Source organism: Pipistrellus kuhlii, unplaced genomic scaffold (genome assembly GCF_014108245.1).
Source record: "Pipistrellus kuhlii isolate mPipKuh1 unplaced genomic scaffold, mPipKuh1.p scaffold_m20_p_21, whole genome shotgun sequence".
Classification (NCBI taxonomy): domain Eukaryota; kingdom Metazoa; phylum Chordata; class Mammalia; order Chiroptera; family Vespertilionidae; genus Pipistrellus; species Pipistrellus kuhlii.
Genome location: NW_023425520.1, coordinates 652,422 through 666,749, shown reverse-complemented (window position 1 = coordinate 666,749; position 14,328 = coordinate 652,422). Strand labels below are relative to the sequence as shown.

Sequence of the window (14,328 nt, the reverse complement as noted above, 5' to 3'; positions counted from 1 at the left end):
CCTCCCCCAGCTGTTGCAGCTGGGTGGTTGAGCGCTGACCTATGAACCAGGAAGTCAGGGTTCCATTCCCCGTCAGGGCATATACGGCTGTATTCCCAGTAGGGGGCATGCAGGAGGCAGAGGATGGAGGATTTTTCTCTCGTCATTGACATTTCTCTCTCCCTTTCCCTTCCTCTTTGAGATCAATAAAAAAATATTAAAAAGAAGAAAGCCTCTGCATAGGAAATTCAGAAAGGAGTAATCCAGCACAAGATTTTCCTGCTTCCACCACCATATTAATGCTGGGACACTTCATGCACCCCAGTTTCTGTTGTTTACATCAAGTAACCTTTACCCTAACAAACCAAGTTTGGCAGTTCACCCTGATCCCCCTAAAACAGTGGGGGCATCGCTGTTGGCTGCCTGTCGACATCCTGCACAGATCCCAGACTTCGTCAGCTCCCCTAGGGGAAGCCCTGAACTGATGCAGATGGGACTTGTCGAATAATTGCTTCAGCTGCCCTGACCCTAGATGGGACCACAATGAGCCATGAGCTCTGATGCTGTTGTTCCTGGCTGGACTGACCTCCGGTTGCTTTCTGTGTCAGCTTCTTATTGGTGCTCCCTGCAGGCTCCTTCCCTTCCTGTATCAGGTCTCCACCCCCAGTGGGGGCATCCTGGAGTCACCCCCTGAATACACTATGTGACCTTGAGTACTCATCTCAGGACCCCCAGACTAAAGCATGAAGGACAACTGTTGGTAACAAGTGTCTGGCACTTTATATGGGGTCAGTCATTGGCTAATCCACTAGCATAATGGCAGGTTTGTTCTAAGCCCCGGTACCTGTAAGTATGACCTTATTTGAAACGAGTGACCCAGTGCACGGATTCGTGCACATTGAAAGTAAATTAATCAGAAGAAAGATTTGTGCGTTACTGCAAAACATTACATGTCAAAATAGTATATATATAGTATTATAAAATTAAAATACAAAATATTTGAATATCACTATTCACCCTTTCTCTATAATAGAAATGTCAGAGATGAAAGAAAATTAGTAAAATGGCCCTGATGGGTTTGGCTCAGTGGATAGAGCTCAGCCTGCAGATTCAAGGGTTCGATTCTGGTGAAAGGCATGTACCTTGGTTGCGGGCACATCACCATTGTGGGGTGTGCAGGAGGCGGCTGATTGATGTTTCTCTCTCATTGATGTTTTTAACTCTCTCTCCCTCTCCCTTCTTCTCAGTAAAAAATCAATAAAATATATTAAAAAAATAAAATTAGTAAAATGTATATGAAAATAATAAATTGATTAATAAACAATAACATGATATAAAAACAACATGGACATAAACAATGAATTATAAATTGGTTAATAAATAAATAACAATATGATATAACAATAACAAAGTGCGAATAATTGGTCTTCAGATACATTCTGGCGTTGCATGTGATTGGCACTAGTGAGAGCTTTATATGTATGGTGCGTGTGCAGTCAATGTTTATTTTTAAATTGCCAGTGTGGCCGAAACCCGTTTGGCTCAGTGGATAGAGCATTGGCCTGCGGATTGAAAGGTCCTAGGTTCGATTCCGGTCAAGGGCATGTACCTTGGTTGCGGGCACATCCCCGGTGGGGGGTGTGAAAGAGGCAGCTGATCTGTGATTCTCTCTCATCTATGTTTCTAACTCTCTATCCCTCTCTCTTCCTCTCTGTAAAAAATCAATAAAAATAAATAAATAAATAAAACATTAAAAAAAAAAGGTAAATTGCCAGTGTGTGTCATATGTACCAAGGGGGTCAGACGATCAGACTTATGTATCATTGGTCACTTAGCCTTTCATATATATAGATAAGGTCTTTGCAGATGTAATTAAGGATCTTGAGGTGACATTATCCTGGATTTAGAGTGATTTTATTAAGAAAAAGGAATGTCCATGTAATAGAAAAGAGAGAAAGATTTAGACACAGGCACACAGAAGAAAGCCGTGTGAAGAAAGATATTGGAGTGATGTGTCCACAAGCCCAAGAACTACAAAGCTTGCCAACTAGAGAAGCTGGGAGAGCAGCAGGCGATGAATTGTCTCTCTGGGCCTTCTGTAGGAAGCAAACCTGCTGACACCTTGATTTCAGATTTCCATTGTGTAATTTGTTACAGCAGCCCAAGGGAAGAATACATTTACCTACTCATTTTGTTTACCGTCTGTCTCTCCAACCACCTCCTAACCCCAAGGAAAGCCAGTTCTGTCAGGTTTGTTCACCTGTGTTTCCAAGAGTAAGCAAGTAGTAGGTGCTCAGTACATATTTATGGCCCGTGCATTCATGTGCTTAGTGTGTGCCAGAAGTTGTCCAAAGTGCTTTCATATGGCTTACCTCGTTTCATTCTCACTGAAACCTTCTGTAGAGTAGACACTATCATTACACTGGTTTTACCGGGTGGATAACTAAGTCTCAGAGGGGCAATTTACTAAAACATGTGCCTTAATAAGGACCAACTACAATAGTATCAGAAGAGTAGGAGGCACCCCTCCCCCCAAAAAAAATTAGAGTTAGGAGTCCGAAGGCGCTTCCTAATAACCGTGAAGCCTCAGTTTCTCCAATTGCAAGGTGTAAAGAATAACCAGTTTTGCCCACAGTGTGGAGCCCCATCAGCGAGGGTTTCACACGCGCATGCGCCCTTACCCACAAGGCCTCCAGAGCCGGCTCACACTGCCCGCCCCGTTTTTGCAGCACTCACCGCGGCGCTTTACGACTCTTTCCCTCATTCCTTCGGCGCGGAACACGGCACCGCCCGCCCCTCGTGCCGAGCAGACCCCGCCCTATTCCGCACGGATTGGTCGCCCTGCCTTTGAGCCCCGCGCGGATTGGCTCTCGCCGCTGCCATTCCATTCAGTCTAGTGGCGCGCGGCGGAGCCGCTACCGGCGGGCGCGTGAACGGAGGCGGCCGCGGCGGAAGTGACCGGCGGGCCTGGTCCCTGCCGCCACCATGGTGAGGGCAGGGTGGTGGCGTGTTCTCGCCAGGAGGCGGGGGCGCGGCCTCCCAGGCTCCTCGGGGCTAGCGCTGGGGCAGGGGCGACGCGGAGGGAGTGTGTAATGGGGCCCGCCCTCGGCCCGAGGAGGAGAAACTGAGGCCAGAGAGGGCAGGAGGCTCTCCTAGGGTACCCAGCGCGTCGGTCTTCGAAAACTCAGGGTTGAACGAACATGTAACCTTAGAATAGCGACTTAGCCGCCCTCCTCCCACTTTGTAGATGGGGAAACTGAGGCTGCAGAGGAAGGGGACCCGCAGAAGGGCTCGGTGAGTGCAGCAGCGTGAGTTTGGCAGGGAAGTGTCCCCGAGTGCATCCGACCCACTCTAACCTCATTGGGAAGCTGGGATGCGAGGAAGTAGGGGGCCTGTCTGAGCTCTCAATTTAACCATTTTCGGGCTTTGCAAGGTCCTTAGTATGCTGCAGCACAGCTTCCTGTGCTTCTCGTTTCCAGGCTGAGAAACATCCAGAAAAGGGTTTTTCTTCTCCCTGGATCACAAAGCAGGGGAGAGAGGGTATTTTGAGGCAGGAGCGGACTGCGTTTCCCTTGTATTTATTCCCAGAAGGGAACATTGAGACCCTGACAGGGAAACGGAGGCCCCCACGGAGGAACTCAGAGTTGGGCTTCCTGGGAGAATGCTTGTCCTCTGAGCATCTGAGTCGCTCGGACCATTGCTGCATGTTTCTCAGCGTTAGTAAAGGTTCCCACAAGTGCTGCTGACTAGCATAGGAGAGAGGGATCAGGTTCCTCCCTGCTGGAAGGCAGAGTCAGCCTGAGGAAACGAGCAGAACGATCCCTCTTTTAAGCTTCATGGAGGCAAAGCTTTGTATCTATCCCTGATACATTCTCAGAGTCTAGGACCGTGCCTGTGCAAAGTGCAGGCCCATCGTTTCAGCTGGAAGTGCCCAGGAGTAGACAAGGCATGACACCTCCCCAGTTCCCTGTGTTCCTGGCGGCTGGAAGCGGAGGGCTGGGTGTATGTGTGTGTGGGGACAGTCCCTGCCAGCTTTTTGAATTGGGGACCTCAGGAGCCCATTGGGTCTCCTCCAGGATTGGCCCAGATCTGACAACCAGACTCCAAACCTTGTGAGAAAGCCCACAGAAAGGAATCCTCTTTCTTTAGCTTTTCTGACTTTTCCAACTCCAGTCTCCCCGGAACTGTTTGGCCCTCTCCCATTTCTTTTGACACCTTCTCTTTTCCATTGAGTTTTTTTTTTTTTTTAATTGATTTCTTTACAGAGAGGAAGAGAGAGGGATAGAGAGTTAGAAACATCGATGAGAGAGAGACATCTGTCAGCTGCCTCCTGCACACCTCCTACTGGGGATGTTCCCGCAACCAAGGTGCATGCCCTTGACTGGAATCAAACCCGGGACCCTTCAGTCCGAAGGCCGACACTCTCCACTGAGTCAACCGGCCTTGGCTCCATTGAGTTTTAAGTTCTCCAGTATCTTCCCCTTCTTTTTTCCCCTCCAACTCCAGCACAGTTTGGGGATGAGGATGGAGATGGCAAGACAGGCCCACTGCTCCTGGCCGTTGCAGCAGTGGAGGGCTGTCTGGATGCCACCTCTCCCTTGAGCTCCTTATTGGTGGGCGGGGCTGGTGGAATGCATGTACCTTCCTGGGCAGTATGTGTATTTCCCTTGTATTTATTCAGCAAATATTTTCTTAGTCCACCTGGTGTGCCTGGCCCCATGCTTGGCATTGGACAAACTCCACACCTCCTGAGTTTTCCAGTCTAGCAAAAGGCGTGGTGTTTCAAGTCTAGCCAGGGAGACAAGTAAACAAGATAATTAGAGACTGGCTAAGTGCTATAATGGAAACAGCAGAGGGTGGCCCAGGTGGAAACCTTGTTTCCTAAATGGGGTTATTATGAGGTCCTGGCAGAGGGAGGTGGTGTTGGAGCGGCAACCAGCCCCGGGGGAGAGGCACCCCAGGCGGAGGGAATCGCAGGAACAAAGGTTGAGCAATCGGAACCTGCGTGGTGTGCGAGCAGAATGGGCGTATTTGCTGGATCCGTGTCAGGTGTGGCCCGCCTGGGGAGTGAGTGAGAGGGAAGTCGGGAGGGCTGGGAGCAGGTGCTGGTCCCTTATGAGTTTCAGACCTCCTCGGCTACTCTGGATAGGGCACAGCCAGGGACATCTGTGGAGAATGCGGGGCCTCCAGAACTGTGCTGCAGTAGCTGGGACAAGGTGGTGACCCGAGGGAGGCCGTCATCAGTGGAGGGGTCGTATATGTCCTAAAAGACACTGTGGGTCCCTTGCTGACAGGCATCCGTCTCCTTTCACTGGCTTACCGTGACCTTCTGTTTCCCTGGGCAGCTCCCTCCTCTGACCCCCCCTCTGCTTCTTGGCAGCTGAGTCCGTTTTTCATTCTCATTCCAGGCCTAGCCTGACCCTCTCCCCTTTCCGGTGATCTGGGAGCAGAACCCAGCTGTCTCATCGCCTTGGTTCAGATTCCCACTTGCCCAGGAAAGCCCACAGCGTCTCCACAGTAAAAGGCAATCTGGACGCGTGGCCCCACCTGCCATTCTGATCCTCCTGGGGGTTTTCTCCTTCACGGCCTGGTGCAGTGTCACTCAGATGCACCCGAATGAGAGGGCAGGGGCTGTGGGTTGGCCACGCTGGTCTCCAACCTGCCCCTCCTCCCTAGGGCAGCTGCCTCTCCTCCACGTGGCGGTTCTTATCTTGCCAGGCCAGGAAGCCAGCGCAGGAAGTGGGCTTGGGCCTGGCTTCCTGTTGTCGCTGGACCTCCCCTGGTAACTTCTGGGGAAGGCCTGTGGGATATCGGATTGGCCCCCAACCCAGGCCCTTCCATGGAGAGCCACACTGGGGGGGCTGAGGGCCATTCCAGCCTCCACAGGAGATGCTTTCCACTCTGCCACCTGGAGAAACAGCTGCCCCATATCCAGTGAGTGTGTGAGGCCAGGCCAGGATGAAGCAGAACCTCTTGCTCCCTGAGGCAGTTTCCTGTCTGCAGGGTCCTTAGTCCAGAACCTTCATCTAGCCATACTGATTGGGCTGCCTCTGGACCTGGACCCAAGCACTACAACCTCAGTCACTTTCTGGAGAGCCAGAGGTGGCTCCAGTGTATGTGTTCCCAAAATGAGAAGAGCTGGATTTTTTCCAGTTGCACCATGTTTGTTATTAAAAAGAAATCCAGTAATGATGGAAAAAGAAATACCTTAAAAGCCTACCTTATTTGGGTGAGCTTTAAAAGATTCCACCCTTTGTCTGCCATCCCTTGCAATAACCACAAACTTTTTCTGGAATGTTTCTTCCTCTAACCTGTGAATTCCTATCTTTGAAAACCCAGTTCAGATGTGGCCCCTTCAGATCAAGGTGGACTCCCCACTGTGCTTGGCCGAGTCATTCTTGGTCCAATTGGGGCTGCCCTCCAGCTTCAGTCAGTCAAACCGAGCTCTCTCTTACCAGCTCTAGGGCTGGGCAGTATTCTCTGAGCCTCAGTATCCCCATCTGTAAAGAGGGTGTGACAGTAGTCCTATGCAGTGCTGGGAATGAGACCTGGAGTTGGATGTATCCATGTGGATGCATCTTAAATATCAGTTGAGCAAAACAGCAGCAGAGAGACCTGTATCCTGTGATGCTGCTGATAAGCTTGGTGGGTGAGGGAAAATGTACAGTGGGAGTTATTAAAAAAAGCAAATAGCCCTGGGCTTAGGTGTCAGCTGCCTCTGGAAGGAGAGAGGGGCCTTGAGAGGGAGGCAGGTGTGTCCTCGGGTTGTGCAGGAGGAGGAGAATGCCTCTCCCTTAGGGGGTCAGGCTTGTGTGCTCCTGTATTCCGGTGCTATTGTGGGACCCTGCCCGGAGCCTGGGGCTCCCACGAGCTGATTACACAGACAAATTTGTACTTTTGCATTTCAGCTCCCGTTGTCACTGCTGAAGACGGCTCAGAATCACCCCATGGTATGTACCATCTGGGACAGCGAGTGTCAGAGGGGACCAGCCTTAGCACAGGGACAGGGACACTGGGCAAAGGGTGAGGTGCCTCTGGCCAAACCTGCTTCCCCGCCTGTCGACAAAACAGCAGCTGTTCTCTACTTCCCACACGGGTCAGGACCAGTGCATTGTTGCTGCTTACAAAAGTAATAGTGCTTATTAAAATGTCAAACAGAAAAGTCATTTTCCCAGCAGGTTATTAACTAATTCTGTAATACATGTGTGTGCTTTTTATTCAATGTAATTAGATACCACAAAACTCAGCCCTTTAAAGTGAATAATGCAGTGGTCTTTAGTAAATTCACAGTGTGGCACAACCATCACCTCTCTCTGGATCCAGAACATTTCCTCCATCCAAAGGAGACCCCGTGCTTTTTAGCAGTTACTCCCCATGCTGCTTGCCCAGTCCCTGAGAACCACAGTCCACTTTCTGTCTCTCTGGATACTTCATAAAAATGGGGTCGTATAACATGTGGCCTGTGTGTTGGCTTCTTGCACTCGGCATGTTTTCAGGGTTCATCCGTATTGTGGTATTTTATGGCTGAATAATATTCCAGATGGACCATCATGTGTTTATCCATTCATCAGTTAATGTACATTTTATTTTTTCTATCTTTTGGCTATTTGGAATATTTGGCGACTATGAATGTTCATGTGTGCATTTTTACTCGGATGCATTCCTTTACAAATATCTGAGTTGGTTCTTTTTTTTGTTGTTAATCCTCACCTGAGGATATTTTTTCCATTGGTTGTTTTTTGGAGAGTTTTCCGGGGAGCGGGGAGAAAAATGTGAGAGAGGCACACAGATTGGTTGCCTCCCTCGTGCGCCCTGATCAGAGGTTAGGGATCAAACTTGAAACCCAGCTATGACCAGGAATAGAACCCTCGGCCCTTAGATACTCATGGAAAGCAGAGTGTACTGAGGCTCTAACCACTGAGAAACATGGGCCAGGGCTGAGAGTTTGTTTGTTTGTTTGTTTGTTTGTTTTTAAATCAGCCTTTGTTGTTTTTATTGGGTTTTGGGTCTTTTTTTTTTCCTCACCAAAAAAAAAAGTTTCCTTGTAGAAATGCCCAGCAGAATGTACAGAGAAAGCAGAATATGTCCCTGTAAGATGGGCCTCTCTGGGGCCTAGGCGCTGTGTGCAGTGGCCCCTGGGTACTGAAAGGAGCTGAGGACATATTGAATGAGGTTAGGGCTACTCTTACTGGCAGGACTGCACCTCCCTTGGGACCCCTGGCTGACTTGGGACCCGTTTCTCTCCAGTTAGTGGAGCTTAAAAACGGGGAGACATACAATGGCCACCTGGTCAGCTGTGACAACTGGATGAACATCAACCTGCGCGAGGTGATCTGCACATCGAGGGTGAGTACCCTTGAGCTGAGTCTGCCTGGGGCCTGGGGCCAATTGAGTGAGGCGGGCAGGCATGGGGAGTAGGGGCAGTGTGACCAGGAATGCTCGCTGGGACTAGAGGCTTACAGAGCTTTAGCATTCTGGTTTCCACATGAAGTGAAGGCCCTTCCCTGCACCTTTTGGGAGGAGCAGGTCAGCCTACCACAGGCCATCCTACCCAGGGTGGGGCCCGAGGGAGGAGCAGGGCCTCCCAGTGTCCTGGACTCTGCACCTGTGAGGACTTTGCACCTGTGGGGGTGTTTCCTGGTCAGGCACTGATCTGCTATCCTTTTCCTCCTGCCCCTGCTTCCACCCCTGACAAAGACAGACTCAGGCCTGAGGGAGGGTCCTTCTGGCTACAAGTCTGCGGGCAGGCAGACCCTCCCCTCCTTCAGCCTTGGCTGCTGCTGTTCCAGGCTGCAGGCCATAGTGGTGTGGCCATAGGGTATCTGGCGGTAAGGACAGCCCAATGGCCCCAGAGGCTCGCTTACCTCCCTAGGCCTGAAGCCAGGAACTGCAGGGCCAGAACCTGAGCTCCCAGGGCTGGGGAAGTATCCCTGGGTCACAGGCTGGGAAGACCCCGGAGCCATGAGGACCAGGATGGCGGTGGAGGCAGGCACGCTCCCACTAACGTGCATGGGCTCTTTCCTGCCTGGATTCCAGCCTTCGTCCCCATGCCCGCAGACCCCAGGTTACAGAGGAAAAGCTGCTGGGGCCTTAGCCAGCTTGGAGCTGTCTTGAGCCTGAGGGTAGCATGCCCCTAGGGTTTGCCATGCCAGAGCACAGCACAGCAAGACAGCCCCCCTACCCCTGGTCCGTCCTTCCGCATGGTTCACATCCCAAAGGGCAGACCCGTGGGCATGACCCCTTCCCTCACCTGCACAGCTCTGTGACCTGTGCTTGTAACGATACACCGTGGAGCTTCCACATCAGCTAGGAGCTCCCTCCTGGTTTTCTTGTCACGTGTCAGGCAGCAGGTGAGTGGGCAGCTCCATGATGGCTTTAGCAGACAGTGCTGCAATGCACTGCCTGGAGTGCATGTCTTTCTGCATATGACCGGTAGGTCTGTGTCCACTTGTAGAACCAACCACGGGGGTTGGGGACAGTTGGTCCAGCCTCCAGAGTCAACTAAGCCTAGGAACATGGCTCCTCTGGGCAGTTCCCTCTGTGGCCAGGTGGGAGGAGAGGCTGGGGTGAGGTTTGAAATCCCTTGGGCAGTGGATGGCAGAGTCCAGGGAACCTGGGTTGCCGGGCGCTAAACTGCCATGGAAAGCAGAGTGTACTGAGCGTACTGAGGGAGCGTACTGAGCCTGGCCTGGCCTTGGCTCGGGGAGAGCCAATCAAGGAGCAGCCAGCCCCAGCCCTGGCCTCCAGCTGCCATGGAATCCTTCTGTTTCTATCTGGCTGTACTTTGCATCCCCATAGACTTGGCCCCTTGCCCACTCTTTCTGGGAAAGGAATGTGCAGGGCCTCCTGGGGTTCCTGTGTGGGGTAGGAGCTCATGTATGTTCCTGGGAAGAGTTAGCCCTCGAATATTCCGTCTGACCCTCCGAATGCTTGTGCTAGGCCAGACCAGACTGCTGGTGAGTGTCAAGTGAGAGGACTAGGGATTTCAGGGAGCTGGAAGGCAAGCCCCGTCAAGGACCAGAGTTAGCTGGACAAAGAAAGGAGGGAACGGTGTGCAAAGTCCTAGAGGCAGGAAATCCCTCCTTGTGTGTTCCAGAAAGTTTCATCTGGAAGGTGTGCTGAGTACCCAGAGAGGGCAGCCAGGGTGGGGCTGGATCTTGGGCACTCAGGAGCCATACTGTGTTTGGACCTGGTCCTTGGCCGAGAGACCCTGACTGGGTTCTAAGCAGGGAGAGGTCTTGGTCTGATTTCCAAGGGCGTGGAGGGGGAAAGGCTACCCAGGCCTCTGGCTCTGGGCAGTAGGGGTGGGGCTGGGGAACTAATAGGAGGCCCTAGGCTCCTGCCCAAGGGCAGCAGGAGGGACTTAGGGGAAGGCCTTGAGCTGGTTCCAGAATATGGGGTTGGAGGAAGGGCAGTCTGCGTCCTAGGAACCACAGGGTTTTTACTTTGTAGCCCCCTTGTCTCTCCAGCCGCAGTTAGCTCCCCTGAAAATGGGCATGTTGGGGAGCTAATGCTGGCGAACGCCATACCTACCTCCTCACCCCCCTCCTGGACTTCTTCACCTGTCACATAGGGTCCTTTTCTGCTGGCCTGTGTCCCACACCAAGCTCAGCCTCTGCTTGGAGATAGTTGAATGAATAAATGAGTCAGCTATAGGTACAGCCCAGCAGATTGATCTGGTGCCCTCGTCTCCATACCTACCTGTGTCTGGCCATGGCATGGCACCTCCCTAGGAAAGGTTCCAGAAGGCTGGGGACTGGAGAGGGGAGCAGGAGCAGACAGGAGGTGGGTTGTGCAGCACCTGGTGCGTGGGGCAGCCCCCCACCCTGAGCTTTGGGCTGCAGGTAACAAATCCCATTCCACGCGAGAGGACAGGTTGACGCCGTCTTCCATGTAGCTCTGCTGCTCTTCCTCGTGTGCTGAGGGTCTGTTGGGACCCTTTGGAGGGGTCTCGTGTCATATCCAGGACTGTGAACTTGGCAGCCTACAGCGGTGATGCCAGAGATACAGGTGGCACCCAGCTGTCTGTACCCACTCTGAAGGGACCTGCGTGGATCTGAGATCCCCACCCCCTCTCGTGCAGGATGGGGACAAGTTCTGGCGCATGCCCGAGTGCTACATCCGCGGCAGCACCATCAAGTACCTGCGCATCCCCGATGAGATCATTGACATGGTCAAAGAAGAGGTGGTGGCCAAGGGTCGTGGCCGTGGTGGCCTGCAGCAGCAGAAGCAGCAGAAAGGCCGTGGCATGGGGGGTGCTGGACGAGGTATGTCTCACACACACACACACACACACACACACACACACACACACAGCGAGTGGCTGCAGCACGTGGCATCTATTTCAGCCCAGTGTTGACATTCTTGGCTGGTGCTCTCACAGTGCAGCAGGCCTGGCTCTGAGCCTCTCCCCTCAACTCCACCCCTACTCCTACCCCACCCCTTGCCCCTGCAGCAGAGCCAGCGGAGCTGTGACTCACAGGGCTCTTCTGTGGAGTGGCTTTTGCTGACTGCCATCCATCCCAGACCCCAACTCGGGGTCCCAGCTGAGTCCTTGGTGCCCAGCAGATTGATCTGGTGCCAGGCAGACCTGGGCTTTAAACTCTCATCACTGGGCATGGCACCTCCCCAGGTCTCAGTTCCCCTCTGTAGAGAGGATCTGGTGGTGCCCGCCTCATCAGGCTGCGGGCAAGGACCCCAACTCAGGGCCTAGCACCGGACCCTTCCCTGCCCTGACTCCTTGATGCTAAGGTCACACCTTTTTTATAGACTCCCCTCACTGCCTCGACATGACAACCCTGGCACACAGTCACATTTGTTGTGCAGTCAGCTGGGGCTGAGCCTAGAGGCCGTCTGTAAGCCCTGCCTTCCTGGTGGGGTGCCTGTTCTTGGAGTGGCCTGGCCTTTCTCTTCCTTACGCGTGGACCTTCTGAATGCCAGGCCTGGAGCCAGCTCTCAGCCAGACAGAGTAACCACAGGAAGAGGGCAGGAGGGCACTCCGGGTGGAGGGTTGACAGAAATGGGGGGGCAGTGGGCCTTCGTTCTCAGGGCCTGTCTGATACCTGAGGCCAGGCTCTCTGCACTGGTGGGTACCAGTGGCGACTAAGCAAGGAGGGCAGGGGGAGTGGCCTGCGCAGGCCACTCTGAAGAGAAGCCACCTTGGCAAAGCTGGTCTTTACCATGAGAAGTGAGATGGGGCAACCCATGCCAGCATTAGTCTCTGGACGTACAGGATGGGGTTAGTGTGAAGGAGGTCCTGGGTCCCAGGTGCACACCTCAGCCTCAGAGTTGGGGTCTCTGCTCCACCCTGGCCAGAGTCCTGCCCCTGTGCTGGCTCCTGCTCCCCTCTCCAGTGACCACTCACCCCAGCCCCGGTCCCTCTCTCCCAGGAAGCCTGACCCAAGCCCCGAAGTGACTTGTGGTCCTCCTCTGTCCTTCCTCATACCCTTTGCAACCTGGGGGATCTGGTCTCTTCTGTCACTGAGAACATTCTCGAGCACCACCCATACCCAGCTCTGGTCAGACACTCCATCCCAGATTTTCAGCCTGCTTTTCCCCACTCTACATAGGGGGGCCACGGAGACTCGGGGGGGTTAGAATACCCTGGAGCCTGGCTCCCATGCAGCCCTCACTTCTGTCCTGCAGGTGTGTTTGGCGGCCGTGGCAGAGGCGGGATCCCAGGCACTGGCAGAGGTCAGCCAGAAAAGAAGCCTGGCAGGCAGGCGGGTAAACAGTGAGCTGGCCCGGCGACCCCCAGAGACTAAGCCCTTCCCCAACAGGCTCCAGTCCATGAGTCTGTTCAGAACAGAACGAAGAGGCAGGTGTTGGGGGACCCCACCTGTGCATTTTGTGGTCCTTTTTATGTTGTCTTTTTTTTTTTTAATTGATTTTTAATAGAGGAAGGGAGAGAGAGAGACATCGATGTGAGAAAAACATCCATCTCCTGCCTCCAACATGTACCCTGACTGGGGACTGAACCTGCAACCTGGATACGTGCTCTGACTGGGAATTGAAATTGCACCTTTCGGTGTACAGGACAATGCTCCAACCAACCAAGCCACACTGGCCAGGGCATTAAGTCTTTTTTATTTTTTTATTTTTTTAGCCAGCATTTCTACAGTTGGAAATATTATTTGGTTTTGATTTTGTGAAGTCGCAGCCAGCTTGATTCCTGGAAGGTTCTGTGTGTTAATGCATCTGTAGAGCCTTCCCCCTGTGTTAACGGGGGCATTTTCCGAACGGGTTTGTTTTGTATCTCTTGTTAGACCCGTGTGGAAAACAGATGGGAGTTTTCATTTTAAGGTCTTTGCACTGAGGTTGACAGTCCAGGGAGTTTTCCTGGGACAGACCTGAAACTGTCTTTTCAAAACAAATCCGCCCGGACCTGGGCCTCAGATGCTGTTGTGGGGCCTTGGTTGGGCTCTGTTCCTTTGCCTTTCTCCCTCTTTTGTGTTACAAAAATAAAAAAACAACTACAAGCCACAAATCCGAAGTTTCTTTTGAACCACTGGGCACATAATGAGAAGTTTCCTTTCTAGGCCCGCAGCACATCTCGCTGAGGGTAAGCATTTCCAACAGGACCTTTACGATGTCCTTCTACATGTTCTTATGAAAGGCAAAGAGTTTCACACAATGTGGATGGTGGTGTCTTGGAGAAGAGGGAAGAGGCTTAAGAAAATCCAAACATTACGTGAGTCAGTTGCCTTCTCTTATTGGGTGAACTCTGGTGTGAATGGTTCTTTCGAAATAGCAGAGTGTTGGTGGCAAGACTGGGCCTTGTGGGTGCCTGCTGGCTCCCACCCCCAGCTCTCAGCATCATCTCTCTCTCTCTCTGCAGAAGGATTCCTGGTCTGAGGGGTGAGGAGCAGGGCTCCTGCCACAGGTGTTCTGTCTGGTGGAGCTTTGAGAGATGGGGGCTCTGGGATCAAGTAGCCCATGGGCTGTGATGGGAAGTCGTGGAGGCCTGCTCCTGGCAGTTTAACTGTGATTTGGACCAGGAGCGCCCAGGGGCCCCCAGCACCTTGTATCCTTCTGAAGTTCAGGGATATGAGCCCGTTTCTGGTCACCACACTGCCCTTAGCCTCAGTCCATGGAAGTCTACGTAATTTTGCTCTGTCCACCCGGCCCTCACCTTCCCAAAGGGCAGCTTGGCTAGCTGTCCTGTCATCTCTCCCCAGGCATAAGCCAAAAGGGGCCTCAATCTTTGTGTCTTGGTGGTCTGTCAGCAGTGCCTGTGCCCTCTCGGCAGACAATGCAGGATCCTCAAATGGGGCAGTGACCCCCTCCCCCTGGAGTTTGCCCCTGGTGGCCATCAGGAGCCTCACTCAACCAGGTGTGATTTAGCCTGGG

General features: G+C 52.7%; 1 protein-coding gene across 3 annotated transcripts; it reads left to right on the top strand.

Moving 5' to 3' along the window:
• Positions 1 to 2,827: 2,827 nt before the first annotated feature.
• On the top strand, positions 2,828 to 12,789 carry LSM4 (LSM4 homolog, U6 small nuclear RNA and mRNA degradation associated). Of its 3 annotated transcripts, none has more exons than XM_036449899.1 (5): positions 2,828 to 2,967; positions 6,888 to 6,929; positions 8,227 to 8,325; positions 11,063 to 11,246; positions 12,625 to 12,789. In XM_036449899.1, the coding sequence occupies exons 1-5, from the start codon at positions 2,965 to 2,967 to the stop codon at positions 12,714 to 12,716; spliced, it is 420 nt and encodes a 139-aa protein (XP_036305792.1). In that variant the 5' UTR covers positions 2,828 to 2,964; the 3' UTR covers positions 12,717 to 12,789. The 3 variants fall into 3 exon arrangements, with proteins under 3 accessions (XP_036305792.1, XP_045441783.1, XP_036305791.1); XM_045585827.1 differs by lacking the exon at positions 2,828 to 2,967 and adding an exon at positions 3,092 to 3,304; XM_036449898.1 differs by lacking the exon at positions 2,828 to 2,967 and adding an exon at positions 6,592 to 6,624.
• The last annotated feature ends 1,539 nt before the right edge of the window (positions 12,790 to 14,328 follow it).

Coding starts and splice junctions, on each gene's coding strand:
- LSM4 (XM_036449898.1), top strand. Junction 6,930..8,226: donor CGGCTCAGAATCACCCCATG/GTATGTACCATC, acceptor GTTTCTCTCCAG/TTAGTGGAGCTTAAAAACGG. Junction 8,326..11,062: donor AGGTGATCTGCACATCGAGG/GTGAGTACCCTT, acceptor CCTCTCGTGCAG/GATGGGGACAAGTTCTGGCG.